This window comes from Mesoplodon mirus (genome assembly GCF_964341445.2).
Source record: "Mesoplodon mirus genome assembly, chromosome: 4".
NCBI lineage: Eukaryota > Metazoa > Chordata > Mammalia > Artiodactyla > Ziphiidae > Mesoplodon > Mesoplodon mirus.
In genome coordinates this window covers 177210610-177230973 of record NC_138979.1, presented here as the reverse complement: position 1 = coordinate 177230973, position 20364 = coordinate 177210610, and the positions used below count along the sequence as shown (strand labels likewise).

The following is a 20364-nucleotide window of genomic DNA, read 5'->3' as shown; positions in this document are numbered from 1 at the left end:
CAGTGTTCAGGTCCTCTCTACTTCTTACAGGAAGTCCCTGATTGCTCACTCTCCAGAAGCCTGCTGCAAAAAAGTGGGACCCAGTCACAATCTTTGCCAAATTCCAGCACGTGGAACCAGTTGAAGGAACGTGACGGACTTGCAGGCTTTTTGGTGAATGCAGATCTGTTTGTTCAGACTGTGAAACACAAGAAGGCAGAGGCCTGCTCCATCTCTCATCCTCCCCCCAGCTGCCTCTGTAGAAGGTGCTCAGATGGTCTGAAAACCCCAAATCTAGCTCAATGCCTTCCCTTTTCCAAGCCAGAGAGGTTAAGTAACTTGCCCAAGGTCTCCAGCCGATCAGAGGCAGAACTGGGACCAAATCCAGCCTCCAAACTGCTCTTTCTTCTACACTCTGTGTTAGTTCTCCTTTTAGGATGGAGTAACAAGTTCTCAAGAGCAGGGACTCCCCAGGGGCCTGCCCTTGTCCCGGGCATGTCTGACTGCAGGGCACCACGGGCGGGGACTGGCCAGCAGGGGCTCTGCTTCTCCGCCCCCCACCCCCCTCGTCACCTCCCAGGCAAGCCCCTCTTTTCACTGCACCTCAGAGGCTTTGGTGACGGAGCACCCTGTGGGCCACCACCCAGCAAAGACAGGAGGGTGAAGCTGGGGAAACTCAGGAACACTGCCCGCCTGGCACCCTGTCCTCCTGCTCTTGGGCCCAGATATGTCTAGATGGAGGTCTACCAGCTGGCAGACTTGGGTGGAAGCTCCTGCCCTTGCTGGAGACCCCCAAGTCATCCTTTTGTCAGAGTCCAACACCTGTGAGGCTGGGCTGTCCTGGCTGCTGGGACCTCCCACCCTGGCTATGGGCGTAGGAAGAGAGAGAGGCACCCATGCCACACAGCCCACCTCCTGGTGTGTGCAGCATGGTCCTCAGAGCTGCCCTGGGCAGGGTCTGCTGGGAGGGGCGGTACGTGGTGGCATGCGAGGCTCTGCCCTGCCATCTTTTCTTCCAGCATACACCCCATAGATCCCTTAGAAATTTCCCCACAGGTCCAGAGGTGGGGCGGGGGCTCTGACCCTTAAGTCTAAAAGGGGCAGGCTGCAGGGTGTTCAGGCAGCTTTGGGTCAGAAAGTGTGAAATGTTTAAGATCTTTATGTATTCATTTGTACTTGGCTTGCCTCAAAAATACTTAATGTAGTCCTATACATAAAATAGATAAGCAACAAGGATTTACTGTGTAGCACAGGGAACTATATTCAATGTCTTGTAATAACCTATAATGGAAAATAATCTGAAAAACATATATAACTGAATCACTTTGCTGTACACCTGAAACTAACACAATCTTGTAAATCAACCATACTTCAATTTTAAAAAATACTTAATGTAGCCCCAAACAGACTAGCTCTCCTGCCTGCAGGACCTCAGCTTTCCCACCCGAACCCCCTGTGGATTTCGGGAACAGGAAGCAGGATCGCAGGAGGTTATGGCAGGATTGGGGTGGGGGGCTTCAGGTCCATAAGGAGAGGGTAGTTGGGCCAAGGATGTCCCTGTCCTGTCCCTGTTCGCCACTGCGCCTGGCCTGGAGTCCCGTCTGGCAGCAAGGAGGCAGGCTGGTGGATGGAACAGGAGCCACGGCGGCCAGGGCAGGGCTGACCGCTGCCAGAGAGCCGGCCAGTGCTGGGCCCCACAGCCTCGCTCCATCCTTCCACCCGCCAAAGGGCTCTGTCCCTGACACTCTCTATGACCCTACAACAATCCACGGGGGCGGGCCAGTCCTGCACAGCTTTACACGCTCCCCTGAGCTTCCAAGAACTCACAGAACTAGCCACGTCATACGGTCCCCCCCAGAGACCAACACAGTCTAAAAATGCAAACAGATGCAAAGAGGGCCAGATTATCTCAAGAACCACGAAACCCAAAGGGGCCACTGGGGGCCTAAGAGTCTCTTCACCCTTTTGGGGGTAGTGTCTCAGAGGGAGCCTGGGGCTCCCTCAGAACTGCTATCTGGGCTGGCTGCACCTCAGGGGTTCTTGGTGGAGGGGTGGCCGAGGCTAAGTGTATGGGGCAAAGTGGTAGGAAGGAGGAAAGGGAAGGGAAGGTGAGGGTGGGACAAATTACACCCCTGCCATCATCCTACAGGAGAGTGCATGGCCTCTTGCCCACACCACAGCATTACCCTCCTCCCACTGACAGGTACCTGGCCCAGATCTGGCTGAGTCCCCAGGGCCACCCCTGTCTAAGAGCTGACCATTGTCCCCTTATCCTGTACACTGCCAGCAACTGCTGTTCCCTCTGTGAAGACTGCCTCTCCCCCTTCTTTATCTGACTGGCCCCTATTTATCCTTCAATGCTCAGCTCAGGCATCACCTCCTCCAGGAAGCCTTCCCTGATTGCACAGCCTGAGTAATGTGCTCTGGTACTCTCTGGGCTTCCCTTGTCTAGCATAGGTGCCAAGGTCTCTTTACTGGCCCAGCTCCCCTGCTAGTCTGTGAGTGCCCCAGGACAGGGGCTGTGTCCCAGGGCTTAGTGGAGTCTGGCATCCAGGAGGTGCTTGCTGGGCCCTCCAGCCAGCCTTTGGTGTGGCTGGGTCAGCAGTGGGCGATGGGCCCCAGGGTTCCGGAGATGGGCCTGGGGTGGTGACTCACCCTCCCCCAGCTGCAGGGCAGGGTCCATGAGCTCCATCATGTACTCCACGTTGAGAAGCATCTCCGTGAGATTGCTGCGGGCCAGCACGTACATGAGCACCGGCAGGAAGTCGTCTGCCCCGTAGGACTTCCCTGGGAGAGGAAGGAGGCAGAAGGTGGTGAGTGTGAGGCTCTCCCTGTGAGCCGCTCCCTGCCCAGGGCAAGGGGACGGTGGTTTGCTGGGTGGGGGGTGGTCACCCCTGGAAGAGGAACCTTCCTGTTTTCTCCTGACTCTCATGACAGGGGGCGACCCTGGGATCAGCCTGTTTGGGAGGCCTGAGACACAGTCTGGGTTTAGGAAGAAGGAACCGAGAGAAGTGCCCTCTGCTGCGTGGGCAAGACCCAGCCCCTTCCCCTTTCCCAGCTCTTCCTCTGAAACACCTTCAGTCAAGTTCACGTCACACTTATTCATGGAAGCACACAGAAGCAGATGTTTGTCTAACATTGACGTCTTTTGGGAACCACACATCTCTCCACTTGCAAAAGTGAAGCTCTCCCTCGACCAGATGCTACCAGGCCTAAAGTTTCCCCTCCAACCTTCATTCTTTTGGGTTAAGCAGTGCCCTTTCCCTAGGGTTTCTTCTAAAACGTAAATACCTCTGAAAGGACTAACTTATCACGACTGCTTTTGTGGTAGATATTCCCCGGGGCTCGGAGCCTCTTGACAGTAATAGATACCTTGGGGAAGGAAGTGGGTGGAGATGGGCCTAAAAGATGCCCTGATGGCCTATCACGTTTTTTGAGAGAATGAAATGAGAAAAAGAATATGAAAGTGATTCGGTACCCATGGAGCGCAATGGAAAAGTGAGCTATTATTGACATCTCTGTTCTGCTTTCTCAGGCGGCCTCAGTTTTTCCACCTGTAAAATGAATCGGCTGATGGGGTTGGTAACACACAGCACTGAAAAGCAGAGTCAGATCCGGACTCCTTACCAGCTATAAGACTGTGAGCTGTGTTCTAACCACTCTGAGCCTGCATTTCTAGACACATGTGAACCAACACAGACAGCATGACATCCAGTGGGGTTTTGGTGAGAATTCTAGGAAATGATGTACAGTGGAGTGCTCCTATACCGCCTCCACGGAAATGCCCACTAAGGAAGAATGTTGTCCCTCTTATTCCAGCTCTGTGTTCTGAGCTCTCTGATCATTCCTTTCGAGGTTCTTGTGCCTCTGTGCACAGAATTAGTCAGTTTTGGAGAACATCTTCCATAAACCTTTATGAGCCTGAGACACGACTAGAGTTCCTGGGGAAAGATTATTTTGTGCCTGCCGTTGTCTTCCATGTTGCTAATTTAATCATTAGAATTCTGGCACACGGGAGATTCTTTTCTTGTTTGATTTATGAATTAGGGAACAAGGCATGTCCGGCAGCATGGATGTGAAACAGTTCTGTGCCTTCTGGAATTCACCTATAACTCATGCATTGGTTAAGAGCTGATTGAATTTTTACTCCGCCTCCAAGAATACCAATTTTTTCTTGGTATTGTATTAAGAGCTCACCCCAAAATACAATCAGGCAAGTTCATTGGCTTTTGAGCAGTAGTTCTCAACCAGGGTGATTTTGCCCTTCAGGGGCCATTTTTCAATGTCTGGAGTTGCTTTTGCGACTGGCATAGAGGCCAGGGATGCTGCTAAACATCCTACAGTGCACAGGACAGCCCTCCGTAAAGATGAATTACTCAGTCCCCACATGTCTAGAGTGCTAAGGTGAGAAACCCTGCTTGAAGGGACAGTGACGTCCAGCCAGAAGGATGGTCCAGCTCCAGCCCAAGGTTTGAGGACTTAGAGAGATGGGGAAGGAAGCCCTCTGGACTGCGGCTCTGTGCGCGGTGGGGATGGAAAGTGCTTTGCCCTTTTCTTCTTCTCCCCAAGCCCTTCTTGAGAATCTCGGCTGATTCTCAGGAAGGGCTTTGGGGCCCATCTCCTTGGTTCCATGACACGGCGTTCAGCTAGCCCACTGCAGGGGACTCCTTCGACCCAGGTCTGTCACTCCAACGACCGGTGAGCACTTCCTCTCCGTCTCCCCAGTACACAGAGCACGCACGGCAGAGGTGGTGCTGGGTGAGTGAATGAATGAATGCTGAGCTCCCAGCAAGAGCTCAGAGCCCGGGGCCTGGCGCTGACTCGGATGGGCCTCTACACAGACTCCAGGAGCCCTTCCCCCATTAGGGGGAACTCAGAACGACAACTTGCAACTCAGAATGGCATTCTGCCACCATCACACTCCCATGGGACACCCCCCCACCCCGTGCTGAATCTCGGGTGAACTCCTCGGGCACTTTCACTCCTCCGTGCCTTTGCACACACGGTTTCCCTCTGCCTGGACTGCCCTCCCTACCTTTCCTTACTAACTTCTCCTGGCCCTCCCACATCCTCAAGCACAGGTGGATGGTTCCTGCTCTAGTGCCCATACCCTTGACTGTTTCAGAGCCTGCCCTTTTCCTTGGATTGTGGACTCCCTGAAGGCAGGGCTGGAGACTGTGTGAGCTTGGGCAAGTCACTTAACATCTCTGAGCCTCTGCCTCATCACTGCCTTCCCAGTCTCCAGCACCGGGCTTGGGATGTAGGACACTGACAGTGAGCTGAACTGGACCCACAAGTGCTCCCACCAGGCACCACTCTGTCTTGCCCATGGTTGGGGCCATGATCAAGGAAGCTAGGATCCATTATGGGCCTTAGACAGTGGTGTGACGGGAATCCTTAACAACTGGCTCTCCAAAGGAAAAAAAAAAAAGCTCTGATTTGCAGCATTTGCCAATTTGCATGGCGTAAATCTTTCCACAGTGGCTGACTTCAAGCTACCAACATGAACATGGAGCGGGGAAGAGATGCAGATGGCTGTCTCCCATGAGATGGTTTGTATCATCGCTGACTTAGCACACCAGTGGCCTTGGATTCATCAAGTCCAACCTCACTGTGAGGAAACTGAGGCTCAGGGATGGGAGAAATTTGCTCCAGGCCCCACAGCTGGTCAGCAGAATCTGGGTCTCTCTTCCCTGATGTGGTGAGAAATGCCCACACAGGATCTCTGACCTGAGAGCTATTTGTGGACAAACATTAGCTTTAAGCATCATTTAAATGCACTGGTTCCCACTCGATATCCTAGGGATAATTAGGGCTGCATTCTCCTTCCCTGAAGCCTGGAGCCCAAGGCTTAGGGCTCGGGGCTCAGCCCTGCACACAGTGGGGCCTCAGGCAGCAGCACTGGGAGGCTGGGGCACAGCTACAAAATAATTCACCTGTGGTCGAAACATCTGTCTTGCGTGGATCAGAGATCGCATCCATCAGGCTGTACCTCTGAAAGGCCTGCTGGGCTGCAGCCTGCATTTCCTGCTGATCCCTGCTTTCTTTCTGCCAAAGTCACATCTGTTTTCCATCTGTAGATGTTGGGGGAGCCGATTACATTTTAAAGAGCTGGCTGGGGGCCTTATGCGTGTTTCATAAGCTGGGGGATTTTGGAGAAGAGCTCTGATAAAAATGAGCTAAAGCGTGCACACCTGGGTCACACAAACCGTGAGGACACTGGATTAGGAGGCCCCCGACTCGGCCACTTAACCAGCTGTGTGATCTGGGGCCACTACCTCTGAGCCTCTCTTTTCTTATCTGCAAACCAGAGGTAATAACAAAACTCAGTCTGTTACTGAGAGCCCTTGTGAGCGTCGAACAAGTGGCTGGATTAAAAATAAAGTTTTGTCTTTTAGGAAGCATTTTCTAAAAGAGGGGCTGGCAATTTTTTTCCGTAAAGGGCTGGATAGTAAATATTTTTAGTTTCATGGGCCACATGGTCTCCGTCCCAACTCTTCGACTCAGCCATTGTACAAAAGCAGCCAGAGACACCGTGTAAATGAATGAACGTGGCTGTTTCAATAAAAATTTATTTACAAAATCAGGTGGCAGGCCAGAGTTGGCCTGCAGATCCCGATCTAGAGGAAAGAATCTATCTTCTTATCATAACTGCCCCTTGGAATGTGTTGGCTGGGCTCTTACTGAAAGTGGGTGTGGCTGGTGCAACCATCCTGGGGCAGCACACAGCTCACGACTGTGATCTGCTTTGGCCCTAACCCTCTGCCATGATTCCCACCTGAAGCCACTTCCTTCCTCCAGGAAGTTTTAACCCAAGACCCCCACTCCCCACCAGCTAGGTTCAGTGCCCTTATAATGGGTTTCCCTGGGCTTGTCATTGAAGAATAGAAAAACAAATCCATGTTAACTCAGAGAGGCCTCCCCTGACTTCCCAACCCAGAACAGCAAACTCCTTCACACTCCCCAGACCGCTTAGCCTGTTTTATTCATTCTAGTGGCCTGTTTCAGCATCTGGTGATATATTTTGTATTTCTGTTTCCTTGTTTATTAGCTGTCTCTCCCCACGTAATGAAAGCTTTATGAGGGCAGGGACTTTATCGTGCTCACTGTTTATATCCGATGCCTCAACAGTAGTAGGTGTTTAATAAATATACTTGCTAAATAGGGCTTCCGTGGTGGTGCAGTGGTTGAGAATCTGCCTGCTAATGCAGGGGACACGGGTTCAAGCCCTGGTCTGGGAGGATCCCACATGCCGCAGAGCAACTAGGCCCGTGAGCCACAACTACTGAGCCTGCGCGTCTGGAGCCTGTGCTCCGCAACAAGAGAGGCCACGACAGTGAGAGGCCCACGCACTGCGATGAAGAGTGGCCCCCACTTGCCACAACTAGAGAAAGCCCTTGCACAGAAACGAAGACCCAACACAGCAAAAATAAATAAATTAATTAATAAACTCCTACCCCAACACCTAAAAAATAAATAAATAAATAAATATACTTGCTAAATGAATGAATGAATATCATTTATCTCACTGCATGGTTGTCACCTGTTGAATGCTCTGTTTTTCCACTTGAACTGTGACCATCCTAAAAACAGGGGCTGGGTTTTCCTGTTAACATCCATACTGTCAATAAATGTTTGTTGAACTGTTGAATGAATGAACTTATCTGATAAAAACACAGGATGGCAGGAAGTAGAAAGCCTCTAGAACAGGAGGTTTTAAATTTACTTTTGCAGTGGAATCCTTTCATTAAGGGGTATCTTATATGGAACTTGGCTGCTCTGGTTGATCAGAGTCGGACAGCAGGGCTGGTTTGCTGTTTCCCCTCCTCCCCAGTTCCCCTTGCAAGATGTCCCCAGTCCCTCGAGTCCCTCGAGAGTTCTCTGGGACCAGTTGGAAAACCACTGGTCTGGGCTTCCCTGGTGGCGCAGTGATTGAGAGTCCGCCTGCCGATGCAGGGGACACGGGTTCGTGCCCCGGTCCGGGAGGATCCCACATGCCGCAGAGCGGCTGGGCCCGTGAGCCATGGCCGCTGAGCCTGCGCGTCCAGAGCCTGTGCTCCGCAATGGGAGAGGCCACAACAGTGAGAGGCCCGCGAACCGCAAAAAAAAAAAAAAAAAAAAAAAACCACTGGTCTAGTTTGAACTCCCAGCTGCACGGATGAAAGAGCTGGAGCCCGAGGGAGGGAGGTTCCCTGTAGTCTGTGACTGACGTGAGACCAGAAGCCAGCCTCTCTCCCACTGAGCTTCCCAAAGCGACCCTGTTGGGTTGTTTGTGCTTTTTGCAGATGCTGCTTAAGTCTCAGTTCTGCTTTGAGCAACACTGGATCCCTGAGGAAAGCACTCCAGCTCCCTGGGTTCCTCTTCGGAGAGCTCAGCCCACAAGCCAGTCAGCCACATAGGCTGTGGGTGCAGAGACCAGAAGCCAAAAGTCCCAACCTGGCTGGAAAATGCATGAAGTCACTGTGATTGGGCCTGGCCTCCCTGAGGTCATCTCTGACCCCAGGGCACCCTGGAGAGGCAGGAGAACACAGCAATCCAGCACAGGACCTGGATCCAAGTCCCAGGGCCACCACTCACCTGCTCAGGTGTGACCCTGAGCTTACTGCTTCACCTTGCCAAGCCTCAGTTTCCTTGGCTGTAAAATGGGGATAACAACAGTGCCCACACCTCGTGGGGGTGGTTGTGATGTTTCAGTGACAAGACAGATAGAAAGTGATTAACATGGTGCCTTCTGGGTTATTGGACTGTGAGAAATGTTACAGATGGTTATTATGCAAGACAGGAGGGTAACGTGGCTTCTAATCCTCAGAACATGACATCTTAGAGGTCCTGAACCCCATTTCTGTTGTGGGCATAAACACAAGGTTATGCTTTGTTTCCAGGCCTAGCACATATGTTCTCTGTCTGTCTCTCTCTGTCACCTGCATGTCGATGCCCAGGGGGACTTAGAAAGCCTCCCTCAGCCTGGATCCCGGGATGGCTATACGGAGCAGAACCCACTCCCCACTCCCCAGCCCTCCTCCATCCAGTTGGACTTCCATGCGTGAGAAATAAATTTGTACTGAGTTAGAGATTGAAGGGTTTATCTGTTATAGCAGAAAGTATTTCCTTAACTAATTATCTATTTACCTACCTATCTGTATCTATTTCAAAGAGACCAGATAGAAATCTACCACAATACTAATCATCTTTTTCTACAATAAACATTAGTGACTTTTGTCATCAGAAATCAGTTTAGATTTTTTTTTTTTTTTGCGGTACGCGGGCCTCTCACTGTTGTGGCCTCTCCCGTTGCGGAGCACAGGCTCCGGACGCGCAGGCTCAGCGGCCATGGCTCACGGGCCCAGCCGCTCCGCGGCATGTGGGATCCTCCTGGACCGGGGCACAAACCCGCGTCCCCTTCATCGGCAGGCGGACTCCCAAGCACTGCGCCACCAGGGAAGCCCCAGTTTAGATTTTTTAACATCGATTTTTAGAAACCAACAGACAGACCTCCCTCTCTGTCCTGTCTACCCTCAGTCAATGTCATAGGCCTATCGATCCCTGCACCTGGGGTCTCCCAACCCCCGCCTCTGCCCTGCCTGAGCCAGCTACTCAGACTCCCGAAGGAAGAGAAGAAAGCAGCTCGCTGGCCTTCACTGCCCTCCCGGATGTTGCCTGCTCTTTATTCTTTTAAGAAAGAGTCCCTCATTTGTGTGCACTGCATTCTTCTTTCCTTCCCCCAACTCCTATCTTATGGAGGAGTTCTTGGGCTTGAAGCTATTTCTCCCCATCAGCGGGGCCAGCCCTGAATGCTGGGTCTTAGACACCGAAGAGGTGGGAATAGCTTGTTTGTCAAAGTAACGGGACAGATGATTCTAGAAGTTCTAACTGCTCTCACTGAGCCTCATGCAGTCTGCTCATCCAGTCTGCTCCTGGCTGCAGGACAGAGGGCCAGGTCTATCCAAAGCCATTGTCTCGGTGAACTCCCCACCCTACCCGACACGGGCCCCTAAACCTGCTATAGTGGAGGAAGCACTTGATCAGAGTTCGGGAACTTTGGGATCCGTTCCCAGGTTGGCTGCTTGGTACAGTGATGGAAGCACAGGCTCTGGAGTAAGGATATCCTAGCTTTGGATTCTGGCCCATCTGTATCATGGGCATTAACAGCAACTACCTTTCTGGAAAAGACAGCCTGGCTGTTACCTCAGGCTTTGTGTCTCTAAATTCTGCCTTTCCCACTGTCCCAGCAGGTCTCGCCAGCAGCCAGGCCGTGTGGATACCAGTTACTATTGCCAGCATCGTGCAATGGGAGAAACAGGCTGGTGGAGCTTCTTTCCTGGACTTGAGGGGCTGGGGCAGGGCGGGTGGGGGAAAGGGCAGTTTTCTGCGTAGAGTGGGTCAGTGGTGGAGGCCGGTGGCAGCCAAGCCGGCTCTGTGCCCTCCATGGGGTCGCCCATGCCTCCCAGGGCTTCCACGGTGGGGGTGGCAGGGCTGGGGATCGCACTCAGAGTAGCAAAGCGCTGGAAGCGTCTGGGGGGTGAGGGGGTGAGGGTGCGGGAGGGGGTGAGGGTGTGGGAGGGGAGCGGGGCCGGGTGGGCGGAGGTTATGAGCAGAAGACCTGGTCCTAAGGTCACTGCATGTCAAAGTCAGAAGAGAATTTAAGAGTCAGTCCGGATCTGGCTGAAAATGCCTAACCTCACTCTAATCATGCGGAAACATCTGACAAACACAAAATGAGGAACTTTCGTGACAAAGAAAAGATGGGGAGGGGGCAGGGAGAGAAACCTGGATTCCTTAAAGATGCCAATGCCATAAAAGACAAAGAAAGGCTGTAACGTTCCAGATGAAAGGAGGCAACTAAATGCGATACCTGACCTTGTTTTGGACCCTGAACTGGAGGAGGAAATGTTAATAAGAGCCTTGTTAGATCAGTGACCACTTGGAATACAGGCAGTGCAGTGGAGAAAAATATTTTATTGATGTAAATTTACAAAGCAGACAACTTTAATGTGGTTATGTGAGGGAATATCCCTATTCTCAGAAGTATTTAGGGGTAAAGGGCCAAGATGTATGTAACTTGCCCTTATATGATTCAGGAAAAAATTACATATGCATAGAGAGAGTATAAATGATAAAGCAAATGACGTAAGATATTAACAGTCCACAAGGGGTTAAGTGGATGTTCCTATTTTAATGTACTATTCCTACTCTTGAAGTTTTTGAAGTCTGAAGTGTTTTCCAAATGAAAGGTTTTCTCAAAAAGCCAAAAAATTTAGCAGCAGAGCTGGTTATTTCAAACAAAATCCCAGGTGGAACCCTGTGTGTAAAACAGGGACAAGCAGGGTTGTCTGGGGTCAAGCCCAGTCCTGTGTCCCTCTGGTGGCCCCTGGGGTGCCTCCTGGAACCCAGCTTGGAAACCACTGTGTGGCTGCATCCTCCACATTTGGAGCAGCCATTCTTGCATCTCCACATCTACTGGACACTCACCCACGTATCTGTTCGCATCTGAGCCTCGCCACAGCCCCGAGAGAGGTGTTCCCAGCCTCTTTCTGAACGGGGCTAGAAACCAGAGGCTCTGGAAGATTAGTACCTCCTTGGGGCCACGCAGCCCAGGTGTCTTCTATGTGCTCCCCGCCACCTCTACCCTGCATGGCAACCTGCAAGGCAGGTCTTATCATCCCCATTTTACACACAAGCGGAGGCCCCATGAGATTCAAGTCTAAGGCTGCAGCACTGAAGCTGGGTTCACACCCATGTCCTTGAATGAACCCTCAAATCCCTGCTCTTCTTGGCAGAACTGCTTCCTCTCAGGGGAAGAGGCTGAGGTTCCGAGTGGGGCAGCCCAGGCCTGCTCGGGGCACAGGTAAGATTGGGAGCCACTGGGTTCACTCAGCAGTGGGAGGGGAACCCACTGTCTGGCTCTTGCCAAGAAACCCATCTGTTCCTGGTGGGTCTGTTCCTGGTGGGGAATCTTCACACGGAGCCTTGATCCCGTCCTGAATTTCTGGGCTCAGAGTCTCCCTGCCTGGAGCTGCCTTCTGAATCAGCAGAGGTTCCTGCCTCCCTGCCCCTGCCAGCCAAGGACAAGGAAACTCTGAGCGTCCTTGTTCTGTTCGGTCTTTCACGGGCTGAGCTCCGGCAGTGCCTCTCTTTCTTTTCCCTCAGATTTAGCCGTTCCCTCCCCCATTCCCTGCTGGTTGGTAAGTTTCTAGTAAGTAAATTCACTGTCAGCAAAACTCACAGTGTTTGAACTCACTGCCAGGACACTGAGTGCTTAAAAGAACTGCAGGAAGCTCAAGGCTTCTGAGTAAACGGGGCCTCGCTGAGGATGCAACTGCCCATTTCAGGCCCAAAGCTGCCTCCTTGATAACGGCTCAGGGTCTGTAGAGCCCTGGGCCCTGACTTTGCCCCGAGCCCCCTCAAGGCAGGGAGAATGGCTGCCCAAATGAGACGTTCAGAAGGGGAAGGTAACTGTCCTTGTTAAGTGCCAGCCACTGGGCTGGATGCAAACTGCAGACCCATCTCAGTGTCACAACAGCCCCGTAACGTGGGTGTAGCTGTGCTGACCTAACACAGGCGAAACTGAGGCTCAGAGCACCGAAGTAACCTGGACACAATCACATAGCTGGGAAGGAAACCTGGATCTCTCTCTTGGACATTCCTCCAAGGTCCCAGGCCCGCCTGTCTGTTCTCGCTGAGGCTACTCCCAGCAAAGGGTCCTACGGGGCTTCGTCTCTTTTCCTGCCTTGATCCAGTTGCCCCCTCTACACACCACGCAGGACACCCCCTGAGCCTGCCTCCCTCCCCCGCTGCTGATCTGGGGCTGCCTCGCTCTGAGAAGGTTCCTGGCCAGCCCTCTGCCACGCCACAACGGGGACTTAACCTCCAGCCTCACATCACTGCTGTGGGCTCCTGGACAGCTTCCCGGATTCCACATCCCTAGGGCAGAGGAGGTCCACCTCTGAGAGCTCTGGGGGGTGCAGGCTGCTTGCTGACCCCCACCTTACTTCCTTGGAGATTTCTGAGGCGGTTTCTCAGCTGTGGAGCTCACACGCTGGCCTGTTCTCTGGACTCTACACCGCATGGGACACCCCATCTCGAGGTCTGACTTCCACTCCATGAAGAAAACCCTCCACTTCAGCATCCCGTCTCCACTGCTACAACCCTCTCTCTTCCGATCACATTTCCAATATTATGATAAAGGGTTAATGTGCAGCTGTAACTCAGGGTGGCATCTGCTTATGGGGAACAGTATTCATTCTCACAATTGACTGTTGGACCCAAGTCAGTTTAATCCAAAAGAGTGACTCCAACCTGGAATTGGCCTGTTCCAGGCCTGTGAGGAAGTTTTTCTAGGGTGAGGGGACCTTGCACCATCCGCCAGTCACACGCTAACAAATGTCTTCTGTTGGCCTGTGGCCACACCGGCCTGCCCTTCTCCAAGGCAGATGGAGACTCCCTCCCCTAAAACAGCCACCACTGTATGCTAACACATATATATGAAATTTAAGGAAAAAAATGTCATGAATAACCTAGGGGTAAGACAGGAATAAAGACACAGACCTACTAGAGCACGGACTTGAGGATATGGGGAGGGGGAAGGGTAAGCTGGGACAAAGTGAGAGAGTGGCATGGACATGTATACACTACCAAACGTAAAATAGATAGCTAGTGGGAAGCAGCTCCATAACACAGGGAGATCAGCTCGGTGCTTTGTGACCGCCTGGAAGGGTGGGATAGGGAGGGTGGGAGGGAGACGCAAGAGGGAAGAGATATGGGAACATATGTATATGTATAACTGATTCACTTTGTTATAAAGCAGAAACTAACACACCATTGTAAAGCAATTATACTCCAATAAAGATGTAAAAAAAACCCCAAAAACCAAAAGAACAGCCACCACTGGTCGAGCCTGCTAGGCACCATGCATTGAGGTTGACATTTTACATATGCTGTTTCCAATATTCATACAAGTGGCCAAGCGTGGCTTCTGAACCATTAGGGGTCTTAGTTTTGCCTCTTTGTAAAACAGCTTCCTCAGATGAGCAAACTGGGTCTTATGGGGTTAAGTAAATCACTCAAGGTCACACAGGTAGTAAGTGACAGATCAGGAACTTGAACCTAAGTCTGTATGGCTACAGAAGTTAACAATCCTTCCACTCTCCATTACCACGGCTGTCATGTACAGTTACGCAGGTTGCTTACTGCACAGAGACATCCAGCTGCTGGGGTAGTCAGGGGGTGAAATCCAGCCAGCACTCTGTTCAGTAAGGTGTGCACCATGGTGCAGTGATGCCTGTGCTTGTCTGCCTGGAGGAGCCCGGGGTCAACTGATGACAAATGGTCCTAATGATGCCCTTGCCTACATCTGCATCCCTTGCTAGGTGCCTTTGCAGCTCTTCTCATCAAGAAGGGAAGTCTGGTTCCTCACCCCTTAAATCTGGGCTAGTCTTGTGACTAAACGAGTCAGTGAAATGTGTCCGACTGGCATTGTGCCAGTTCAAGTCCATACCGAGAGGCCTTGCAGGCTGTACTTGCCCACTTGGACCCCAACTACCGCCATGGGTACAAGCTTGGGCTAACCTGCTGGAGAATGAGAAACACGTGGCCCAGTCACCCCCATCCCAGACCAGTCAATAGCCAATCAACCACCCAACACATAAGCAAGGCCATCCTAGCCCAGCCAGCCTCCAAAAGACCCCCTCTGACCACAGACCCTCGAGTCAGCCCAGCCAAGCTCAGGCACACCTGACCAGATCAGCGTAATTGCCCCACTGACTTCTGTAACTGATCTATGTGGCCATTATGGGTTGAATTGTGTCCTTCCAAAATTCATATGTTGAAGTCCTAGCCCTCAGTACCTCGAAATGTGACCTTATTGGGACATTAGGTCTTTGCCGATATAATTGGCTAAGATGAGGTCATACTGTTGTAGGGTGGGCCCCTAATCCAATATGACTGACATCCTTATCAAAAGGGGAAGTTTGGACATAGACACGTACACAGAGAGCACACCATGCAAAGACTGGAGCAATGCTGCCACAAGCCAAGGAACTCTCAGAAGCCAGAAGAGAGGCCTGGAACACCTCCTTCCTTACAGCCTTTAGAGGGAGTAGGGATCTGCTGACACCTTGATCTCAAACTGCCAGCCTCAAGAACTGTGAGACAATAAATTTCTGTGGTCACCAGTTTGTGGAACTTTGTTACGGCAGCCCTAGGAAACAAACGTAGCACCACCTTTTCCTAATTCACACAAAGGCACAGTATGGGCTGGCTTCCTTGGCTGCTTCCAGCGTGGCAGCCAACCATGTCTCTGCTCCCGGTCCCCAGGGAACCCACCGTGGCTACTCCTGCCCCAACAGGCTTCTGATTCCGGGAAGGCTTCTCCAGTGCTTTCCAAGGGCTCTGGGGTTGTTGAGGGGAAGGGGTCACAGCCTCATACGATATCGCTGCTCCCGGGATCCGGAGAGCGCCCCCAGCCCGGGTCCCTCCTGGCTGCCCACCTACCTGGGTTGCCGAGGGCCATGGAGTCGTAGATGAGCTTACAGGTCTTGAGCAGGGTGGAGATCTTCTTCTCGGGCGAGTAGGCCTTGTGCATGCTGGCGAACTTCTGCAGGATCTTCTCCATGATGGGCACCTCCGGCACGCTAGTGGTCACGCCCAGCTCGGTGGTCGTGGTGGCTAGGATCACCAGCTGGTTCTCCTTAAGCTGCTGCAGCGAGCCGTCCTTGCTGTGGATCTCATGCAGGCATGAGTTGATGGCTTCCTTCAGGGGCTTCAGGACACACTTGTACAAGGCAGACTCCACAATGGCTTCTGCAGGTGGGCGAGAGCAGGAGGGTGAGGAAACCAGCTTCAGGCATCCTGCCCCCACGTCCTGTTGCCCGACAGTGTGGCTACCCCCATCCCATGTCCCTGGAAGGACACACTCACAGTCCCGGCAGGTACAGCCCACAGTTCTGACAGGCGAGACTGCAGTACATTCAACAAAAAGCCACGCTGCCAAGGGCACAGGAGCCACACATGGTACCTAATGCTTTTCACAGGGCCTGGCACCGATGGAACTCTCACAGGGCTGCTGACTAGTACACCACCTCAGAGAGCGCTATGTACATGGGCGCTGTGCAGTATACAACCTGTGCAGCTGTACCTGGAGGGCCTGGGTGCCCAATAAATGTTTGGTAGAGTTATTCTTGATGTGTCTCTTTCAATTACCAGATCCATTTGAATCTAGTCTCAAGAATACAGTATAGCCAGAACCTGACTTCTTACCATTTCCAAGGCTTCCACCTTGACCTAGGCTGTCATCATCTCTTACTTGAGTTATATTAATAGCTTCTTGCCCTGGCTTCTTTTAGTCCATTCTCAACACAGCAACCGGCATAATCTTGTTATGCCATGTTTGATCATGATATTCCTGTGCTCAGAACCCTGTAATGGCTCCCATCTCATGCACCATAGAAGCTGAAGGCTTTCCCGTGGCCCACAAGCCCCCTCTGTGACCTGTCCCTGTGACCTCTCTCACTCATCACCTTGTTTGCTCCCTGTGCTCATGCTGCTCCAGCTACCCTGGCCTTCTTGCTGTTCTGCCAACCGGCCAGGCTTGCTCCTACCTCGGGGCCTTTGCACTTGGCATTCCCTTTGCCTGTAGAAATGCACGTGGCTATCCACATGGCTTATCCCTTCATTGTTCAAATGTCATCTTATCCCAGAGGCGTCCTGATCAGCTAGTGGAATGAGAATTAGTCATCTCTGATCTCACAGCAACTGTGCAACATACATGCCATAATCCCCACTCTACAGATGGACCAACTCAGGTTCTGCTGGTGCAGGTCACACAGCTACTTGGGGCCTGAACAAGGATTTGAACCCACGTCAACTTGACACCAAGGCAATGGTCAGCTTTGGTTGACAGTAGGGAAGTATTCTTGGAAAGTCTTTTTGGCCCCACCCGATCCCCAGGGTCTCAGCTATTGGCCCAGTAGGGGAGGTCCCAAGTCCTGTCCCTGTAGGGAGACACCTGAGCTGCTCTATCCCCGGGAGGTGAGGGAGGGGCCCATGTCCCCATGGCTGAGTCTCAGTAGAGGCCAAGATAACCCTTCCCTGCCACGCACGCCTAGGCTTGGCCCATGTCTGGGTCTAGGGCTGGTCCTGGCTGTCTTGGTCCTCATCCTGCCGCCTCCCCCTTCCCCTTTGCTTCTCCAGCCTCTTCAACAGGACGACACACGTCTACCCTTGCCTCCATCACCCCACTCCTGTCTATCCTTCCAGGCCCTCAGAGCCTCTGCCGCTAGAGGCGTGGTGACCCGGAGGCAGGGACCTGCGGTCAGCTTCCCCACCGCCCCTGGCTCCCGTGTAACCTTGGCCAAGTCCGTTCCCCTTCCCGGGCCTTTTTCCTCACCTACAGAATAAGAGGGTCCATGCCCTCTAGGGTCTCTACATCTCTGCAGCCACCAGATCTCCTGCAGGGACTGCCTCTGACCCTCAGCAGCCATGCGTCTTAGTGCTTTTTTTTTTTTGCCGCTGATCGCTCCTGGTGACTTGTCTCCCTAACAAAACCAGGAGCATCCTGAGCGGGGGCGGGGGGGGGGGTGTCCTGCCCAGCTCTCAGGTGGTTGAGGTTCTGCCATCTAACTGGGCCCACGGGCCGAACTCGGAAGGAAGAGACACAACAGCAGAGGGGTTAGTTCACAGAAAGGGAGGATCATCTGGGATTATCCCTGGCTCCCACCGGCTCCCAGCCCCTGCCCAGGATGGGGACCCACCTAGTTCCTCCTCGGAGTGCAGGGCGGGGTCCACCAGGGCCTTGAGCTCGGTGCTCTGCAGCAGGTAGCTCTTGAGCTGGGTCATCATGGTGCGGATCTCCTGCAGCATCTCCATACTGGAGGTCTGGTGCGTCATCATCTCCAGGCTGTACACTTTGTAGTCCTGCACCAGGTTGCCGAAGTACGAGGCCTTGTCCTGGGCCAGCTCCACCACCTTCTTGTACAGCTTGCGGTTGTTGGAGAGGAAGGCACTGAAGACGCTGGTGAAGCTCACGAAGCTCAGGCGGTGGCGGGCCTTGCCCAGGATCATCGACGACTTCTTCTTCATGCCGGGGCTGCTGAACTGTTCCAGCTCCTCCTCTGTGCTGCTGGTCGAGTAGGAGTCCTGGTCTGCGGCCAAGGAGGGCACTCCCAAGCTGTCCGAGAGGGAGGCCAGGGAGCCCTTGAACTCCGCGAAGCTCTGGGGCTGGGCTCTGGGCCGGGAATGCGGGCTCTGAGTGCCAGCTGTGGGGGCAGGACCTTGGTCTTCTCCAGGTGGACCGGGCCTGGGGTTCTCAGGGGCCTCCCCGTCCGTGGAAAGCTCGGCAGTCTCCAGGGGAATTGGGAGGACCGAGGCCAGCTGCCGGGAGAGCCGTTTCTTCCTGGGAGGTGGAACTGGGGGTTGTCGAATCTTCCTCGGAGGCTCTGGCATGCTGCCCAGATCGCCGGCTTTGGCCACTGCTTCCTGGCCTTGCTCTGTGGTTCTCTGAGGCCTGTCCCCAGGGCTGCCGGAGGTCCCCTGGGGAGGCGGGCGGAGCGGGGATGCTCTGGAAAGACCCACCGGGTCTCCCTCCGCTGCCGCCCCCCTGTCCGCCTTCCCTGCACTCTGGTCCTCCAGGGAGACCTTCTCCGTGATGCGGCGTCTGGGAGGGGCGGCGGGGAGGCTCTTCTTTGTGGGCGCTGGAGGGACGGGGTTTTGCAAGGGGCTGGGGGCTGCCCCCGGCTTCATCTCTTCCTCCCTGAGGGGGCCCAGGCCTGCGAGGGGACGTGGGAGCCTCTCACAGGCTGTCATGGGTGGCTGGCTTGGAAGCTCCGGGGGGCCTGGGGTGTGGGGTGCCAGGCAGGGGGCAGACGCTGGGGGTGAAGGAGGAAGGACCTCGGGATGCGGACGCGGCGGAGCAGCCGCCGAGGGAGAACTGGGCAGAGGGCAGGCCGGAGGGGGGGCCGGGGGAGGAGGCCGGCTGGAGCCGGGGGGATGGAGAGGGAGCGGCGGGGGAGGGGGAGCTGGGCGGCGAGGGGCCCACCTGGAGGTGGGGGAGGTAGCGTCGGAGGCAGGAGGCGATGGGCGCAAGGGGCAGCTTCCCGGGGGTGGCTGGTCAGCCGGCAGGGAGCTGCCGCAGTCCTCGATGAAGACTGGATTCACAAACCACAGGCGGCCGTTTCCTATGGACAGCTCGATTTCACACGAGCAGTCTTCGTAATGGGCCGATGACCTGAGAATGGAGGCGGGGGGCGCTCCCGGGGCTGGGTCTCTCGGGGCCTCCACTGGGCTCCCACCTCCTCGCCGGGGGTTCAGTGAGGAGTCCCAGAAGCCTGTCGAGATGAGGGAGGGAGAGGCGGTCAGTCCTGAGGCCGGGCCCCAGCCTGGCCCGGGCGGTGTCTGTGGGCCGCGCAGGGGCCAGGGCGAGGGAAGGCCGCACAGTGCTTGCTTCACCGCTCCGAGGGTTGGTTTCCCCTTTGGGACTGTTTTAAACCTCTCCCACTACTTCCTGCCTTGAGAGGGGAAGCCCCACGCCATCCTCCCCTGCAGTGCCGGGCTGGGGCCGGGAGGGCGCTGGTGACAGGCTCAGCTTCAGTCCTGTCCCCTGGCGTGTGAGACCCCACGGGGGGGGGCACCCATGCCCCGGGGTGCAGGTACGTACGGGGATGGAGGGGACAAAGCCCCGGAGCTCCTGATGCTGACCTGCTAGGTGCTCTGGGGCAGGTCACCGGACCTTTCTAGGCCTTCATCTAGGCATCCCTAGGATGGGGTCCTGACAGAGAAGTTGCTTTAGGCCTGTTTGGGCCACTGCAGTTGTCACAGCAGGAAGAATGAACTATGGATTGTAGCCAGTGAGCTCAGACCTGACCACCCAAGTGGGGGAATGCCTGCCCTCTGCAAAATGAGTCTGCCTCTGGCCAATCTCAGCGTTAAAACAGGAAGCTGCCCTGTGCCCCTAGCTCAGAGAGCTGGAGCTCCTGCACTGCTGAGTTAAGTCCCAGCACATGCCTTGCTCTTGACTCAGCCCTCAGCTGTGGCCACCAAAGCAGGCCTGCACTGATGGTCAGCGCCATGCTTGTTCTGGGTAGCGGGCATGGGACGTCCAAGCTGAAAGGGCGCTGGGGCTTGACTAGCTCAGAGGAGTTCTTGACCTCTCGGTACCAGGCTCTATGGAGAATCTGACAAAAGCTCGGGATGCTCCCAAAAGGCCACAGGAGCACATTTTGAGAACAAGGTCACTTGACTGGCAGGTCACTGCAAGCTCACTCAAGCAGCTCCTTTTGGAGGAGTATGGAACCCAGGTCTTGTTCCACGTGTTCATTTTAGAGATCGATAGTGCAAATTCCTTGTTAGTGACTGAGCCAGGCCTCCAGCCTCTCACCCAGGGCTCTTTACCTC

At 54.0% G+C, this 20364-nt stretch overlaps 1 protein-coding gene across 2 annotated transcripts in view; it reads right to left on the bottom strand.

Moving 5' to 3' along the window:
• The window catches only part of RIN3 (Ras and Rab interactor 3), a 123840-nt gene that overhangs the window by 6749 nt on the left and 96727 nt on the right, over positions 1 to 20364 (bottom strand). Inside the window, exons 6-8 of one of the 2 annotated variants that reach the window (XM_082619529.1) lie at positions 17727 to 19298; positions 15469 to 15777; positions 2635 to 2766 (exon numbers count right to left, since the gene is read on the bottom strand). In XM_082619529.1, coding sequence (XP_082475655.1) covers positions 2635 to 2766; positions 15469 to 15777; positions 17727 to 19298 — 2013 coding nt within the window. The remainder of the gene's footprint in view (positions 1 to 2634; positions 2767 to 15468; positions 15778 to 17726; positions 19299 to 20364) is intronic. The other variant, XM_082619530.1, reaches the window with a different exon arrangement.